At 38.0% G+C, this 18,224-nt stretch overlaps 1 protein-coding gene across 2 annotated transcripts in view; it reads right to left on the reverse strand.

Moving 5' to 3' along the window:
* LOC134539402 (neural proliferation differentiation and control protein 1) overlaps positions 1-18,224 on the reverse strand; it is a 52,390-nt gene that overhangs the window by 14,408 nt on the left and 19,758 nt on the right. For both annotated transcript variants that reach the window (XM_063381409.1, XM_063381418.1), the window contains exons 2-4: positions 17,490-17,615; positions 7,854-7,991; positions 577-643 (exon numbers count right to left, since the gene is read on the reverse strand). In XM_063381409.1, the coding sequence (XP_063237479.1) occupies positions 577-643; positions 7,854-7,991; positions 17,490-17,615 (331 nt within the window). The remainder of the gene's footprint in view (positions 1-576; positions 644-7,853; positions 7,992-17,489; positions 17,616-18,224) is intronic.

Below are 18,224 nucleotides of genomic sequence, written 5' to 3' on the forward strand. Positions count from 1 at the left end.
AGGCCCCACAACCAGTCAGGCAAGAAGGAATCAATTATCTCTGACAAGAATGAAGTAGATGGGTATGTTACTAGAAGTGGTAGAAGAGTCATTGCAAAGAAACCGTTTGAGTTATCATAGGAAAAAAAGGGGGAGATGTTGCATGCTGGGAAGTTAGCAAGAGGCAGACAATATGGCGGCCTAATAAGTCGTATGTGAGTGACTGAGTTTGTACTAAGTTGTCACAGTGAATAAAGGTTGTGTACGAACACATGATGCATTATTATTCATTAATGAAATACAACAGTGATAAAGGCAAGTCTTTTAAGTCCGTAGTTAGGCTCGAGGGACGCTGGCCACAGATTGGAGCTGCCTGACTATGAAGCGATGACACTGTGTCACTGCTCCTCAGTCTTCACTAGAGCACGAGGCTAGTTTAAGCAGTTGTTTTTAAGTTAGCAAAATGAATATACTAAACAAGGGTTGGTGTCTTTACTTGTAGTTTGACAGAGTTGAGAATTCGTTTCAGCACTTTCTAGGCCTAGCACAAGTAACTCACATCTGCAAGCTTGAGACTGGATAGTCAACATTTCTCACCTGCACCAGCCGACAATAATTGCGATGACAGCAACGGCAGCTGCAGCACTGCAACCCGCGACCATTGCTGGAAACACAACACACGTCATGAGGCCAAGAACACAACACTCATCAGATTGCCGGGCACAATTATCTTGCACTACTTCATGGGCTTCTTTAATTTTAATCTTTACACTTAAAGATCAAAGGTTTCAATCACTGAATGCTGTTCGAGTAAATGTGGTTAAAATTCAACTACTGACGAGTAGCAGGTTTCAGAGCAATTTATTTAGGTCCTACTAGAGAAAGTGCATCAAATTAAGGAGACGCAGTTTTTGCATCGGGAACACATCTTAATGGGATTTAAAGTGGTGAATGTATAATTTTAAACATGAATATTTAATATAGTCTACCTGCACATAATTATTCTACTTATAATACTCTCTCCTACAAATGGTTAGGAAAACCTCTACTCAAGCATTTTTCGTTGTCAAAAAAGGAAATATTAAAAAATACACCATAAAACGAAACTAACTTATAAAAGTGCAAAATGGATCTTTAAAAGCAATTCATAATAATAATGCAGTCATTTGGTATTCAAAACTGTCGTTTTCGTAACAAAAATTGCGGAAGTTTTTTTCTCAGAGGTTCTATATGTTTTTCGGGGTGCTGAATCCGTTTTTCGAGTTTGCTGCATAGTAGGAGGTCGTCTTCACAACAAAAAATGCAAAAAAAAAAAACAGTCAACTTTTATTTCCTGACGAATGGTTTCGACCATAGAGCGTGCTGGGAAAAAAATGATGTTTGGCCCTACTGCAAAAACATAAAAAAATGTCCACTCCTACCCCATACAACTCGAAAAACAGACATGTTATCAACAAAAATCCTTATACCATCATTAAATTCGCCCTCCTAAACGGTGGCGGACTTGCCTTAGCCGACTAGGCCCAGGCTTAGGGCGGCCAGGCATTAGGGGCGGCCAATCTGCGCGATGTCTGGTCAGCAACACTGAAGCTCAATTAATGTTAGCAAAGTAATTAACCCAATAAAAATGTTTTTGCATAATATTATAATATGTAAAAATAAAACCTCTAAACTAAGAAATTAAATGTATGAACAGAATTCAATGGTTATTTAATTTCACTTTCACACAGTCCGCCTCTCCTAAAACGTGATGATGCATAATTCCCTTATGTCCGAATGTCGGTGAGTCGAGTCGAAGTGTATTTACCTGTCCTCTGTCTGTTCCGCGATAACACAGTCCCTTCCTTCCCCCTAATGGTGCGGTCCTTTCATTGTTTCCAGTTTTTGTTGTTATCTGTGTGCATAATGTCTCGTTCGGAATGTATAATTTCTTACAAATTATTAGAAGATGGGACACAGACGAAAGAGAAAATGGATTGAATTCTTTCATTCAAACCAGTAACAAAAAGCAGGAAGGTAAGTTTATAATATTGTTACGATTTACCGCGAGTTCGTAAAGGAAAGCCCAATTAATAGATTTTATTACACTACACAGTTTATTTATTGCCACTACTTATGTCACTTACAAAAATCTTCTAAAATGGCAAATAATTAATTACACTTAAAGAAAGTTCTATTCCCCAGTCACTCGTTCCACACACCTCGCTGGGCCGCACCTCTGGCGCAACTCTCGCCGCAGCACCTCTCGTGGGTCTCCGCCACGGGAATCCGTCTCCGCACTCCACCGCCGCCGACGCACTTCCCCTTCGCCGAGAATCCGTTCGACTCCTCGCTCGCAACTTCGCTCGGGACTCCGCCGCGCCCGCGACTTTATCGCCCGGAAACTCCGCCGCGGGAAAACTCCCGACTCCACTCACTCACTCCCTGCCCTGGAACCTTCGTACAAGGACTTCGCCACTCTGCCGCACCCGCGGCACTATCGCCCGGAAACTCCGCCGCGGGAGAACTCCCGACTGAACACTCCGAACTGACTCTCTGCCCTGACGTCCTCGGGCATATATATAGGCCCCGGCGCAATTCCAGAACTCACGAGAGCGGCCGGGGCCAGTCGCGTCATCGCGAGCCGTCCCGACGGCAGAAATCTCTCGAAAACACGTGTCGGCGGCTCGCGTAACTCCGCAGCTGGCAGGTTTCGGATGTCAAACTAACAGTGCCGCGCGGGGGGAGCGGAGGGAGATAAAGCGGCGATCCAGGTGCGCACGGCACATCTCATATTACGGCAGCCGCCAGCCAGCTCTGCACCTGCGCATGTCGTGGCCTTGCTCACATTCGTAACAATATTTAAGAGGAATGCTGAAATTGAAGTTAATGACAAGTGCAGGAATAAATACGTGGCAGAAAAGTCTATATTGCTGCTTATTTGAAGAGGACTCAAGAAAATCCTATATAAAAACTGCTGCGTTTAAGTATTCCTAACTTTGCCTTTAAAATTCACTGTTCTTTATGTGGTGATGAGGTGCCTCTGGAAGACTCCAAGAAACAATTCAAAAAGTTTCCCTCAAACGAAATTTGGTATACTTTGTGAGGAAATTAGCAGTTAGAGGGAGAAAATGTGCTCACACTCGCGAGAAACTGAAATTATGAATTGAGGCGAAGTATCGAGGCGAAGTATAGTACAGCGTGTAGAGCCAGTTACTGACTTGAAATTAGCTGATGCGCAGTACCATTTTCTGTGCATGAAAACTCTGCACAAGCCTCCACGGACTCTCCATGAATGGACGTGAGGTAGAAATGTTATGCAATCAGTTTACGGTGACGAGGAATGTCAATTCACCATGGAAGAATTTATGGAGCTTGAAGGTGATGTCTGTCCGCATCCGAGCACTATCAGAAGACACCTCTTTCGGAAGTACAGTGACATTATTCTGTTTTATGCAGTTTTTTTGGGCAAACGCCATTGCAGTTCTTCACTGTTTATCATGGACAATTTCGAAAATCAAAAATACATAAATTAATAAAAATTTGAAGATTAAAAATTCACAGAAAACAAGACTGAATCAGCTGATGACGGACACGCGGAACCAACGATGAAACTAAACAAGTATTATGGACAATACAACGACAACACGGACCAAAAAATGTTCCACCTCTAAATATCAAACAGCACAAGAATTCTTGAAGGAACTTACATCATGAAAAATTATATATAATATAACAACACAGACAAACACAGTCGGTTAACAACAACGAGACAGATCAAATGCAGGCAGACAACAACCCTGGACAACGCAGCAAACATATAAACACAATGATGAAGATAAACAAGTACTATGGACAACACAACCACTATAGCACTGACGAACACAGGTTTCCAGTGACAACAGTTGCGAAGTTTCGGGAACTGACATATGTTCTCGTCATCAGGCACAAACAGACATAATTTTTTCCCCCAGAATTTTTCCATGACAAACAGTGCAAAACTGCAATGGCATATGTCCAAAAATCTGCATTAAATCAAAATTCCTTATTGCACGAATCATTAAAGAACGATATTTAGGTTACAACAAGCAAACTTTATGTTGTATGTTCCAAAGCCATTTGACACAAACCATTAATGAATACCTGCATCGAGATGGTTAGAGGCTACCAGAAAAAGAAAAGTGGGCCATAGTTGAAGCAGTTTGCTGTCATAATTGTGGAAGATAAAAGATCGCAAATATACAATTTGACTGAATATCCCCCTTCAGAAAGGTTTAAAGATGAAACTCAGGCTCTCATTCCTGAGACTCTTCGAGTTTTTATGGATGCTGTGGTGCTCATTAAAAAGCGAGAGGATTTAGAGAATTGAAAGAAACATCAGCAGCCATTGCACAAAGCGTGACTAGTGCTATGCGGCCTGTGTCATTCCTCTCACCTCTTCGAATAGGCTTAGCAACATTTCTTTACAAAAATATAGTTCTTGCAAATTGATAGATGTCCTGTCTTCCATGGAGTTTTGTTCCTCGTACAATGAAGCAACTCGATTTGAAGTGTCATAAATTATTCGTCCTTCCCTGGCTGTTAACCAACCAGCATTTTCCAAATGGTCTATGCCAATGCCGATTTCAACATTCACACTCTGGATGGACGAAACACATTCCTTACAATGGGAGGCATCCGATGTGTCACCCCAAAAATGCTGTTGTCCCGGGTCAAAAGGTTGCACGGCTGAAGGATGTACTATCAGCACATATCGTTGCATGCTTAGGAACTGTACCACTGAAACATTTTGCAAAGAACAATGATGTCGACTAAGCTGCTATTCACATCAATGACCTAAGCACATTGTTCCCTCATACTGAGACCATCGTTTCATCAGTGCCACTCCTGCTGTAGCTGTACGGCTGTTGTAAATATAATTTGTTAGTGTTTTCATAAAATATGCGTTGGCATAAATTCATTCAAAACAACCTCTTTGAGCGTAATAAATCGAAAGAATAGCGTCAATGAGCGATACACAGTTGAGAGGGGTCGTTTTGGCTGTCGGGTGCAGAAGGCATTTTTCGTAATTTTTGCTTTTTTCCATAATCTCTTTTAAGAAAATTGAATGTTAAAGGTACGTCTTTTTAAAGAAATTTAATGTCATTTTACATGGTATAGGTAAGGGTTTTTGTTGATAACATGTCTATTTTTTGAGTTGTAGGGGGTGGGAGTGGGCATATTTTATGTAAACAAATCGCTGTTTTTCAGCACACTCTAGCGCTAAAACTACTCGTCAGAAAATCAAAGTTGACTAGTACATTTTGTAGGAAATTTTGTGTACTAATTTTGTATAGAGGGGTTAGCTTAAAAAAAAAAAAAAAGCAAAACTCTCGAGATATAAGCGAAAAATCAAATAAAGTGCGGAAATTTTGAGTTTTTTTGCGTTTTCTGTTGTGAAGCCGACCTCCTTAAAGACAAAAAAAAAACCTTGAAATTAGGATTCAGCACCCCAAAAAACATATAGAATCGCTGAGAAAAAACTTCAGCAATTTTGTTACGGGAAAACCACCACTTGATTGGACTATAAGATACATGTAAGAACTCTAGAAGACTAACAACCACCGAAGTTCTGCATGCTGTTTGGTGGCACAGACAAGTGGCCACCTTAAATGGAGATCAATAGAGATCTCTTGCAAAGGAAAAAAAAAAAAAAAATCAGGTTTGCATCATTTGGCTAAAGATATAAAATTAACAAATGAAATACTGTTCGCATGTGACATAAGAATTCAAAATTCCCCAAACATTAAATCATTAAATGTAATTTAATTTAATAACAGGTACTACCAATTAGTAACAAATTTTTTATAGTTAAACAAGACTTTTTCTTTTTTAGCTTTAGAGGTTACACTTCAATAATTTTGTTTTTGTATTTTGAGTTGCTAGTTACAGATGATTATATGAAATAATAAATACCTATCAGGCTATCAAGCTAAGTGCTTTTTGGCAGACAATGAGAAAAGAAATGTTATCCTGACTATTCAACTCCAGAGACCGCTGAGAGCAAACATCTTGCTCCATCGTACTCTCTCTGCGCAAATGGACATAGCCGTGTGATCAACGGACACGGCTTCTAAGGCTGAGTTCACAATTCAAAAACATAAGCGAGTGCACAGCAGGCCATGCGCACGACTGTGCATACGACTTGTGCGAAGTCGGTTCACAATTGAAATCTTACTGTTAATTTTAGCCAATGAAATTTTGCTATGTATCCGACATATTTTACCAGTGTTAGTAAGTAACTATATTAACTACCAAATGATTATTCCGTGATATCTGACCATAAATATGTGAGCACAGTTGTTCAACATATAAATAAGGGGTACATAAAAATTTTAGCAAACCATCCTAACCACGACACATTTTTTATTTACAATTTTTGCTAGCGTCTCATAAGTAATATCATGAATTAATTTTAGCATTTACATTTGCCACTTTGCCTTACTGAATAAATATATAATATTGAACTCCCACAACTTTCATAAGTTCAATCTCAAACTACAAAGCATCAAAACAATAAACAAAAACATTTGGTTTGGCACATTTACTGCGATCTGGCGACTACTTTAGAAATCAATACATTCTGACATCGGACATCGCAATTGTGGACAGGGAAGTTTTCGGTGAGACAATGTGACGTCACTCACTTTCGGATAAGGACACGGACCACGCACAGGTTCGGACTATTGTAGACGGGCTCTTACAGAAATAAAATATATTCATTTTCCTCCTATGTGTCCGCCCTGTCCCCCATGCACACGACTGTCTTATGCGCTTTTGTGAATCAGTAGGTTCGAAAACATTGCGATCAAACCTTGTGCGCACGATCTACTGTCACTGTTACGGTTATTTTATTCATTTGGGCATCCAGCATTAGCCAATGTGTTACAAATAATATGAACTAGACTTTTGAAGGTGGCTGGTAGGTGAAGTCTTGAAACAGCAAATGCGACACTCAGTCTCCCGAGAGCAGTGAGGCAGCCGTAGCCAGGATTTTGTGAAGGAGGGGGTCTAGTATGACCATTATATAATTTTTTTATGAGTAAGTTTTCTTTATAATTGAATTTAAAAAAAAACTATTGGTTGTCACTTAACTCATTTTACAGAAAACTGTAGGTTTTATATTTTGGCTTGTATGTACCTATTTGTTTTTTCCTTAAGTTAATTATTTCGTTAAAACCAGTAATAAATACATGAAACACAGATGTCAAGTTTGTATGAAAGACATGCAGTAAGTAACACGTGTGCAAACCGGCATTAAATATAGACTATTTGGAAAAACAATACTTGTCACTTCTGTATATGAGGCATGTGCAGATATAATGGCAAAGACATACGTTATTATATAATTTTTTTATGAGTAAGTTTTCTTTATAATTGAATTTAAAAAAAAACTGTTGGTTGTCATGCTGAAATACTTAGGGAATAGTAAACTTAAAAAACTCATTTTACAGAAAACTGTAGGTTTTATATTTTGGCTTGTATGTACCTATTTGTTTTTTTCCTTATGTCAATTGTTTGATTATTTCGTTAACACCAGTAATAAATACATGAAACACAGATGTCAAGTTTGTATGAAAGACATGCAGTAAGTAACACGTGTGCAAACAGGCATTAAATATAGACTATTTGGAAAAACAATACTTGTCACTTCTGTATATGAGGCATGTGCGGATATAATGGCAAAGACATACGTTATTGTATCCCACTATGGATTAAACTAATCCTTCCAAATTAATCACTCTCTGACCTTATACAGCTAAGTTGCTGTAATTTATTTGTCAGTTTTACTTTTTTTTTTAATCGTGTAAGGGAGGGGTACGAACCCCTGGCCACGGCATGACGCCCAGACTCACCTATGAAGTACACATCAAAGGCGGAGCCGGCAGGTTCGGCCAGCATCATCCGCGACACTGACGAGTCGTTCTTGTCCTCGGCCCCTGCCGTGCTCACTGTCTGGCTGGGGAGCCTCCACTCTGGCCGCGGGTCCAGGCCTGTGGCACACCACACGTCACTTCCGCTGCTGCAACGCTCTATGGTACACACTCAAGTTCAACCTCGCATTCCAGCCATTCTTGTCGCAGAACAGAGAGAGAAAAACGTCTCTGTTGATTAAGACCAGGGGGTGGTCACATCTGCATGATTACGTGATAAGTGTGTGAAGCTTATTCCCCCCTCCCATTTCAGCTTACTGCTACGCCATATTTGTAAGATGCCCAAAACATCTGCTGAGAGGTGTTCGCATTGTGGAAAAAGTTTTAAATTACTTTATTTTACTGTGCCGAAACGTCAGCACAGAAGAATTTTCATTTATTTATTTACAAACTATATTTGTTGACTTTATATAATTATTTTATTTTATTTTTCCCGGAGCATTGTTCTAAAAAAACTATAAAAGTGAATCTTCACAAAACAGACTCTATGCCAACTAGAAAGCAGTTTGAACTCAATAGGAACAGTTGCATAAGTCAACGAACTTATGTTTTGATTTTGAACAAAAATTATGACACTAGTTGTGATTTTTAAATCAATGAAATCTGATCCACTTTCAAGTTACTGTTGATGTGTGTATGTGTGTTGCTGCGTTTGGCGACGTAACGTCAGCGCAGCAGCGCACCAATAGGAATCCACCTTTTGAATATTAACACTTTTTGAACTGTATTTAATTTCAAACCTTCTGAGTAGTATAGAAAAGTGGCTCCGGGGACATGGAGCTGGCGCGAGGTGCTGGTGCCGGTCCACCATCTTGGATTGTGACGTCACGACGCCACATTGTATGACCTTGAACTTTTGCCTTGACCTTGACCTTCAATATTAGCCTAAATTTGCCCAAAATTCCTCAAAATTCGCCAAAATTTCAATTTTTTGGAAAACAATTCCGTCAAAAATTCTCAAAACATTCCACAATTCAAAAATTAGGATTTCGAAAACCTCAAAATACTTTTTGCCTTAGAAAGAATACAATGTCCTAAAAGAGACTTAAGCATCCATGTCTAAAGCCTATGATAAGCCTCTGACGGCATCTAGGCTTATGACCGCCATATTGGATTATGATGTCATCGTTGCAATTTCCGTTGCGGCCGCCATCTTGAAAATCCGTAATTTTTATGTTATAAAATCGGGAAAATTTTTTAAATTTATAAAAAATAATAATCAATCGAAATGAATAATAAAAATATAATAAACAATTATTTTTAAAAAATTATAAAAAATTGTAACTTTATGTCATGGAGATCGGAGTCCTCGGTTCGAACCCGGTGAGGGCAAAAAAATATATATGACGACCGATCCTTCCTCCACGCAAGCCGCTGGCAGACTGACCTCCCACCACTAATGCCAAAGTATATATATCGTCAACTAGTATGACGTTACGACCGCCATCTTAAAAATTTATATTTATTAACCGATGAAAAAGTTTTAAAATTTATAAAAAAAAATTAATAATCAAAATATGATTAAAAATATTTTAAAAAACTGTTGCATGTTTCGTTACGGCTGCCATCATGAAAATCCGTAATTTCAATGCTAGAAATACCGAAATAATTCCAAAAAATACTTTAAAAATTGTCTACTTCAAATGTTTAGTTATTTAAACGATTTAGGTCGTAGGTTCGATGTCTGGCGAGAGTAAACCAGTAATTTTTTAATGTATTGGAAAATTCTCAATAAAAAGTAATAATAAATATTTACATCACACCCGACATTTAGAATTGTCACCACTGTATCAATTATCGTTATGGATACCATATTGAAAATCTTTATTGATTATCCAATTTTAATGAAAATAAGTTCAAAATTCATAAAAAAATTAACTTATTTGAATACTGATTGATTAGATTGATTCCCGTCCTTGGTTCGAAACCGGTATGAGCAAAAAATAAAAAACCACAGTTCCTTCGTCCATGGAAGCCCACCTAGACTGACCTCACACCACCAATACCAAGGTATATATCGTCAACTGGTATGACGTCATGTCCGCCACCTTGTCTTCGTCCGCTGGAGGCCGCCATATTGTTTTCGTCTGCTAGAATGTGCTGATGCCATGTTAGTATAATTTTCTGTTCACCATACTTTTGACATCGACTGTTGGCATTGAAATTGACCTTGAAATTTGAATTTTACCTTGATGACCATCATGGATCCGACATTTTATGTTCAGTACATGCTACCAGGAGCTACCTCCTGCTAGAGGACATTACCACCATCTTGGTTTCGTCTGCTGGAGGACACCATCTTGTGTGGGTACTCGTCTAATAGAGTGCATTACCATTATGCTAGTTTTATTCTAACCCGCTAGAGTGCAGTAATCATTTATTATTACTGAGGTGCCCGTCATCCGGAAATTTGGGTGCCATCTTGGAATAGTGTAATTATTTATCTATATATTCGGGAAAAAAATCCAAAATTCACCAAAACATTCACTCATTTAAGTAATGATTGATTCGAAAGTTGGATCGATCCCTGGATGATATAAAATTAATTTAAATAAACATCAATTTAGCATAATAGTGACAGGTTCGAAAATAAAACAGCGCAAGTTCTTTTTCAAAATACATTTTATTACATATCTTCTATTCTACTACAGAAACACTTGAGTAAGATAACTATTTCATAAACATTTAGTTCCGCATCGGTGTGAAAAATGACTCCAATCGGTTTATACTAGACAGAGACCAACCAGAACCTTTACTGACATAGTCCTCCTCTTCTTGACAGAGGTTCTGGATACAGTGTTTAACAGTTTGCTTCACATCGTTAGAACTGTAAATTACTGCAGCCGATGTCTTGAATGCACACTTCTTCACTTTGTCATCGAACGGATATGGATTGCCATTTACACAGTCCAGCTACAAGTTATATTTCAAAGGTCCGTTTGTTGCTACATCATCAGTAAGCTGATTGATTATGCTCTGTCTGATATCATCAAGAAAATTACAAATGTCTTTCGACTCACCTAACGTATTTAGATAATAGTAGTCTTTCAATGTTCCACGAAATGCAGACTGTGCCAAGTAAAAGCCATTATCATTCACCTGTAGAGCACCGATCACAGTATTAGGTTTAGTTCCATGTCCAGATGCCATAGCAATCGGTTGCTGCACATCTGTTTTTTTGTTTGTACGCTCACGAGTTTTCAACCTAAACTGAGGAGTCGCAATTTCTGCAGGTAGTTCAACAGTAGGCACACGGACTTCACCTTTACAGTATTTCGCATGTCGACGAAAATTATCAATACGAGTAAACCATTCATGACACTCATCGCAGCGAAACTTCATATGAGAAGGATTCTTCGTACATTTACTCCTCTCATATCTTCGTACATCATGGGAAAATGCGAACAACATATAACAGTAGCCGCAAGGATACCGTGGTGATGAAGACGAGCCTTTCAGACCCGATCCATATACTGACGTTGCCCCAGTTGTACCATTTCCAGGCATACTCTTATAAAAAACAATGCAACGTTATTGTATAGAAACCTTTACTTTCTGCCGCGCAGCAGGACCTTTGCATGTCTTCATGTGCTTTTTCACAATATCTTTACTGGCAAACTGCTTACGACATTTCTCACAACCAAACATGTTGCGAAGAGGATTCTTAGAACATTTTCTCTTCTCGTGTCGACGAGCATTGCTGATGTTTGAGAAAATCTTGTCACATAATGGCACCGATGTTCGTTAGTTGTTGACGAATCACCATCCAATTAAGTCTCCATTGAGGTCGAAACAGCGTTCGCCGAGGTTTCCTGTGCAGTCAGCACTGAAGTCATTAAGTGCTCTTCCACTGGTGGTTTCACGAGTGTTGACGTCTCCTCCAGTGTTGACGTCATGGTTCCCGTAGTCGATGGTACAACCTCCATCGAGTTCGTCGTTAAAGACAGTAAATATGCCATCGAGTCCACAAGAGCAGGTAATTATGCGACTTATTCACCAGATGAAACAAACTAGGTGATCCTTACACCGTCGACGACAGTAACAAACTGAGCGACCTGCTGTCTAGGACTCGCTTATATACCCGCGACCGATCGATTAATTTAAAACAATAACCATTTACTTTAATACAACATTAAAAATAGAAGCCCATATGATCGATGCGATAATTCGATGCGGTGTGATATGTTCTCGTCTCAGTAATTCGTTCTCACCAATATACGCTAGGCTGTAAAGCTCCAAAGTTCCAAATGCTCCAACAGCTCCAAAGCTCCAACAGCTCAAAAAACTCCAATTCGCGCCATCAGGTCTATCTACATTTGGCTCTAATGCTCCATTTGTCCATCGGCTTCAAGTATTCCAAGAGCTCAACACGTAATGTTCACGCAATTGACACGGAATGTACACACAGTACACACAGGAAACGGAATGAACGCACAGTACACACAATACACACAGGAAACGGCACAAACACACAGTACACACAGTAAACGGAACGAACACGCAATGCTCACTTAATTGAAGCGCAATACACGCATTGTACACGTAATGTACGCAATGACCACACAACATTCACGCAGTTCATGCGTTTAATGAAAACGAAGCACATTTGGAAGCACAATCATCGAAAAAGAAGCACATTTCGAAGCACAGTCACGGGCACCTCAGTAATTATACATTATTAAAGCACTCTAGCGGGTTAGAATAAAACTAGTATGATGGTAATGCACTCTATAAGACGAGTACACACACAATATGGTGTCCTCCAGCAGAAGAAAACAAGATGGTGGCAATGTCCTCTAGCAGGTGGTAGCTCATGGTAGCATGTACTGAACATAAAATGTCGGATCCATGATGGTCGTCAAGGTCAAATCAAATTTCAAGGTCAAGTTCAAAGTTCAATGCCAACAGTCGATGTCAAAGGTATGGTGAACAGAAAATTATACTAACATGGCATCAGCATACTCGAGCAGACAAAAACAATATGGCGGCCTCCAGCGGATGAAGACAAGGTGGCGGACATGACATCATACCAGTTGACGATATATACCTTGGTATTAGTGGTGTGAGGTCAGTCTAGGTGGCTTCCGTGGACGAAGAATCTGTCATTTTTTATTTTTTGCTCATACCGGTTTCGAACCCAGGATGGGAATCGATCTAATCAATCAGTATTCTAATAAGTTAATTTTTTAATGAATTTTGAACCTTTTTCATTAAAATTAGATAATAAATAAAGATTTTCAATATGGCATCCATAACGATAATTGATACAGTGGTGACATAATTAAAAATGTCGGGTGTGATGTAAGAAGTTATTATTACTTTTTATTGAAAATTTTTAAAATACATTAATAAATTATTGGTTTACTCTCGCCGGAAATCGAACTGATGACCTAAATCGTTTAGATAATTAAACATTTGAAGTAGGCAATTTTTTAAATATTTTTTGGAATTTTTTCGGAATTTCTAGCATTGAAATTACGGATTTTCAAGATGGCGGCCGTAACGAAACATGCAACAGTTTTTTTAATATTTTTAATAAAATTTTGATTATTTTTTATAAATATTAAATAATTTCATTAAAATCGGATAATAAAAAATATAGATTTTCAAGATGGCGTTCGTAACGTCATACTAGTTGACGATATATATATATATATATATATATATATATACACTTTGGCATGAGTGGTGGGAGGTCAGTCTGCCAGCGGCTTCCGTGGAGGAAGGATCGGTTATCACCGGGTTCGAACCGAGGACTCCGAGCTCCATGATGTAAGTGTACATTTTTTTTATAAATTTTTAAAAATAATTTTTTATAAATTTTTTACTATTCATTTCGATTAATTATTATTTTTTATAAATTTAAAAAAAAATTCCGATTTTCTAACATAAAAATTACGGATTTTCAGATGGCGGCCGTAACGGAAATTGCAACGATGACATCATAATCCAAGATGCCGTCAGAAGCTTATCAGAGGCTTTATGCATGGATGCTTAAACCTCTTTTAGGACATTATATTCTTTCTAAGGCAGAAAGTATTTTGAGGTTTTCGAAATCCTAATTTTTTTATTGTGGAATTTTTGAGAATTTTTGACGGAATCGTTTTCCAAAAAATTGAAATTTTGGCGAATTTTGAGGATTTTTGGGCAAATTTTGGCAAATTTTGAAGGTCAAAGGTCAAGGTCAAGGTCAAAGTTCAAGGTCAAGGCCAACGTTCAAGGTCATCCAAGATGGCCGCCGTTACGTTACAATCCAAGATGGCGGACCGGCACCAGCACATCGCGCCAGCTCCATGTCCCCGGAGCCCCTTTTCTATTCTACTCTCTGGAATAAGCTACTGTGACTGAACGACGCAGTTGAGAAAAGCTGCAGATAATCTGTGTAATATAGCTAAAATAGTTAGCATTCATAATTATTATGATGCTTAGGGAGTGCAATTATGTGTTTATAGATAGGTACATAAGACAGCATATAACTGTGTTGTATATAGACGTGATACTGCAAAACTGAAGATGCAGTAAGACCCTATGCCTGTTTATATAGGTACCTCCCTTGTCCGAAAGACGGTTACATTACGCTAAAGTCATTATTTAAAAACTATTCAACGAATTCATGTTAAACTAACGTAATTTAATACGTAAACTCTTTCTTTATTGAACACAATAATTATTTTAATCGTTATCAGGGACGTAACTAGAGAAGAATGACGTGGCTTGGGCCCGGGCGCTTTAAACATTTACTTGAATATTGTAGTGTTAGAAGAAAAAAACGTTGGACGGCAGATGAACGTAATTATTTGTATTGAAAGATACATACATGTATATCGTCAAATATTTAAAAACTGGCATTTTTCACGGACTATCCAAACTGCGATATATTAAAATGGAATGGCAGCAAATAAAAATATTTATTTACCATCTAAGTTGAATAAAAATATTTTTAATAGTGGAATTATGTAATATATGGTGGCGATGTGAGGTGTTTTCGGGAAAGGTTATGTTTTAGTTGATAAAGATCACAATGCTTTCGCGGCCATTGTCTGAAGTTGCCTGGCTTCTGGGTTGTAGCCGCGTCCAAAGCGAATATATAAACGACAATTCAGTCAACGTTGCAGTCGCCATCATCAAGGCAGAGTTATCTTTTTTTTTTTTTTTTTTTTTCACTTGTTTGCTTGAGCCTCTGAGAAGGCACTCTATTGAGTGCCTCCCCAGAGACCTTTTGCAGTTTGCTTTGGAGTACCTGGTCCACTGGACATTTACCTCCTGCCTAGGGGATGGATTCGATACCTATAATGAATTTTGGCTTATTGCCCTGCTTGTTATTGGTGAATTTTGGACTGCCCCACCAACCACTCTCCATTTTATAGGGCTAGTCAGTGTGGCAGTCGCAAAAAAACATTGCTTAGTTGCTATATACATATTTAATCCCTGTTCTTTATGTTTAGTTTAATGATTTTTAGTTTTGTGATTTTTTATTTTTATTTATTTTTATTTTTTAAATTGTTTTGCTTGCTTGTTACCGCTACGATAAGTTTTTCTCTGTATCTATGTTTAAAATATGTTCAAAATATCTATGCCTACCCCCACCTAGATAATAATTCGGCTAGATGGGGCTTCCCTACTGGAGTCTACTGGCAGCATCATCCTTACTAATATTATAAATGCTTATGTGAGTTTGTTTGTTTGTTTGTTTATTACGCTTTCACGCGGAAACTACTCAACCGATCATCATGAAATTTTGTGTGCATATTTTCAAGGGTATAGTAAAAGACACAGGATACTTTTTATTAAAAAAAAAGGCTATATTTTTTCCGAAGGGCAAAAAAAATTGATATTGGTGTGTATGATCGTCCGACTAAGAGTTTGAGTAATTTGAATGAAATTTAACGCCATCTGGCGCTTCAATAAGTAAATTAAATAATTCGCCAATCTAATACTGTAATATCGGCGGTCAATTCAGTATTCAATTTAATAAAGCATGCTTCCACAATTATTTCTATTTTTCTGTCACCGTCAAGCAATACTTAAACTATTTTTAATTTTTTTTTTTTTTTAATTTTTGAGGGTAGGTGTCTTGTTTATTTTCTTCGGTGATAGTTGTTAGGACGTTGATGCTGAAGGTTATATTTTACTTTCAAGAGAATTTTGTAATTTAGTAGAAAATTATGTGGATCATATTACTCAGGTTTTCCGGACTTTAAACAAAATTATAATAGTGATCAGTGGTTGTGCGCAAGAGCAATATTGGCACCAAAAAACTATATAGCTAATTAAATCAACGCTTATATTTTAAAAGAGGTGCAAGGTGAAATGAAGGAGTATTTGCCAATAGATAAAATCATGGATACAGAACAAAGCACTTAATATCCTGCGGAGTTATTAAATTCACTTGAACTTTCGGGTGTACCCTCACATAAACTTTAAATGAAACTAAATCTACAAGTTATGCTAATGCGTAATTTAGATGCTCCTCAACTATGTAATGGAACGAGGCTTCGGATCACACAATTGGGGCAAAATATACTTGGTGCCACTATTTTAAAAGGTGTCGGTAAAGGGTAAAGTGTTATCATACCTCTAACTCCAATTATCCCCACTGGTCTACCGTTCCAGTTCAAAAGAGTTCAGTTTCTCGACAGGCTTTGTTTTGCTGTTACAATCAACAAAGCGCAAGGACAAACATTGCAGGTTGCAGAGCCATGCTTTCCCATTGCCAACTATATGTAATCTGTTCCCATGTGTGAAATGCCCAAAATTTACACATATTTACACCGGACAGCAAAACATTTAACATAGTATACAGGAGCATCCTAGCATAGTACTCTGATTTAAGCTCTTTTAAAAAAAAATAATTTACTATACGTTAATTCTTTGAACTTTTCAAAATGTTAATATAAAATATTTTTTTTAATAGTAAAACATATTTCCATAAAGTATGTTTTCAGTTTTTCAAGTTTAATTGTATGTTAGAATTTTTAAATATTGATGAACCCAGTCACGCAATAAAAAAAACCAATTACCATATAATTTTATGTTCTTTGCAATGATCTTTGATACTTATTTAAGGACATCAACGCGAGCGAAACCGCGGTTAAAATCTAGTAGTATATGCAGTTTGAATACAAAACTACTAAATATTTTGCTAACTCCTAGTAGTATGGGGGATGCTGCTTTACATAACAAATTTACTACATGCATGTTTAATTTGTAACAGAAAAACCTTCTAGCTATTGTTTAAACCTGTTGGCTAAAGTGCCCTGCTAACCCCCCCCCCCCCCTTCCAGAATTAAGAAGCTCCACAATGAGGGGTCCTGCCAGCACGTGAAAAAGCGTGACTGCGAAGCGGGTTTGATGTCAAAACTATGTTTTATGAAAAACTCTCTGTATGTTTTAAAGTTTTAAGCTTATTGCATGCATGAATGCCAAAATATGGGCAGTATAGTATACAACGTACAAGCACCGTACCCAAGAGATGACGTGTCGGTTAACCCCGCGTGCTAGTCCTGACTACAACAGTGTCACAACTGAGCAGGCAGTGATGGTCAGAGAGGCACCGACCTGGCTCGCCGCGGGTGTCGTGGTAGTAGCGCGGGTCCGAGGGACGCACGAAGGGCGAGGACTCGTCCTCCTGGGCAGGGAAGCTGTACGTGAAGGCGGGCAGGCCGGCCGCTCCGTAGTCCTCATCTGCAACACACGGACACTTGTCATCATTACCGACACCACGCAACACCAGGACGGGTCCAACTTCGCATTTTGGAAGGGAGGCAAGAGGGGAGCGGATGACCGTAGGCTTTTGAGTAGTAGGATAAGTATAGGGATGGCAACGATATACCAATATTTCGGAAATATTTATATCTTATTTTCAAAATATCGATAATTCGGTAACTGTATTTTAGTGTCTATTTTTAATATGATTATTATTTTTTACGACAGTATCGAATTTAAATGAAATAACATTTTTAAGTAAATTTTTTTTATCAAAATTATCTAAAAATATATTTGGCATAAAAAAGAATAATATGGTGGACCGAAGGCTTCAGGAAGAACAAATTATTATTTAAATGGAGGTAAAATCATCGACAAATCTACAGAAAGTATTGGGGGAAAAAAATGGAAATATAATTGAGTAGGTGAACTGCAAAAATGCCTTTATCCAGTCCAAGAGATTATAGGAAAATCACGAAAAAGTATGCAAAGTGTAATTATTAATATATTGAAGTATATTTATTTGCAGATATTGTACATAAGTAGTTGTCATTAATAATCAAATTTGGCAGATTTAAGTCCCATAGT

The sequence above is a fragment of the Bacillus rossius genome, chromosome 1 (assembly GCF_032445375.1).
Source record: "Bacillus rossius redtenbacheri isolate Brsri chromosome 1, Brsri_v3, whole genome shotgun sequence".
In the NCBI taxonomy this organism is placed as follows: Eukaryota; Metazoa; Arthropoda; class Insecta; order Phasmatodea; family Bacillidae; genus Bacillus; species Bacillus rossius.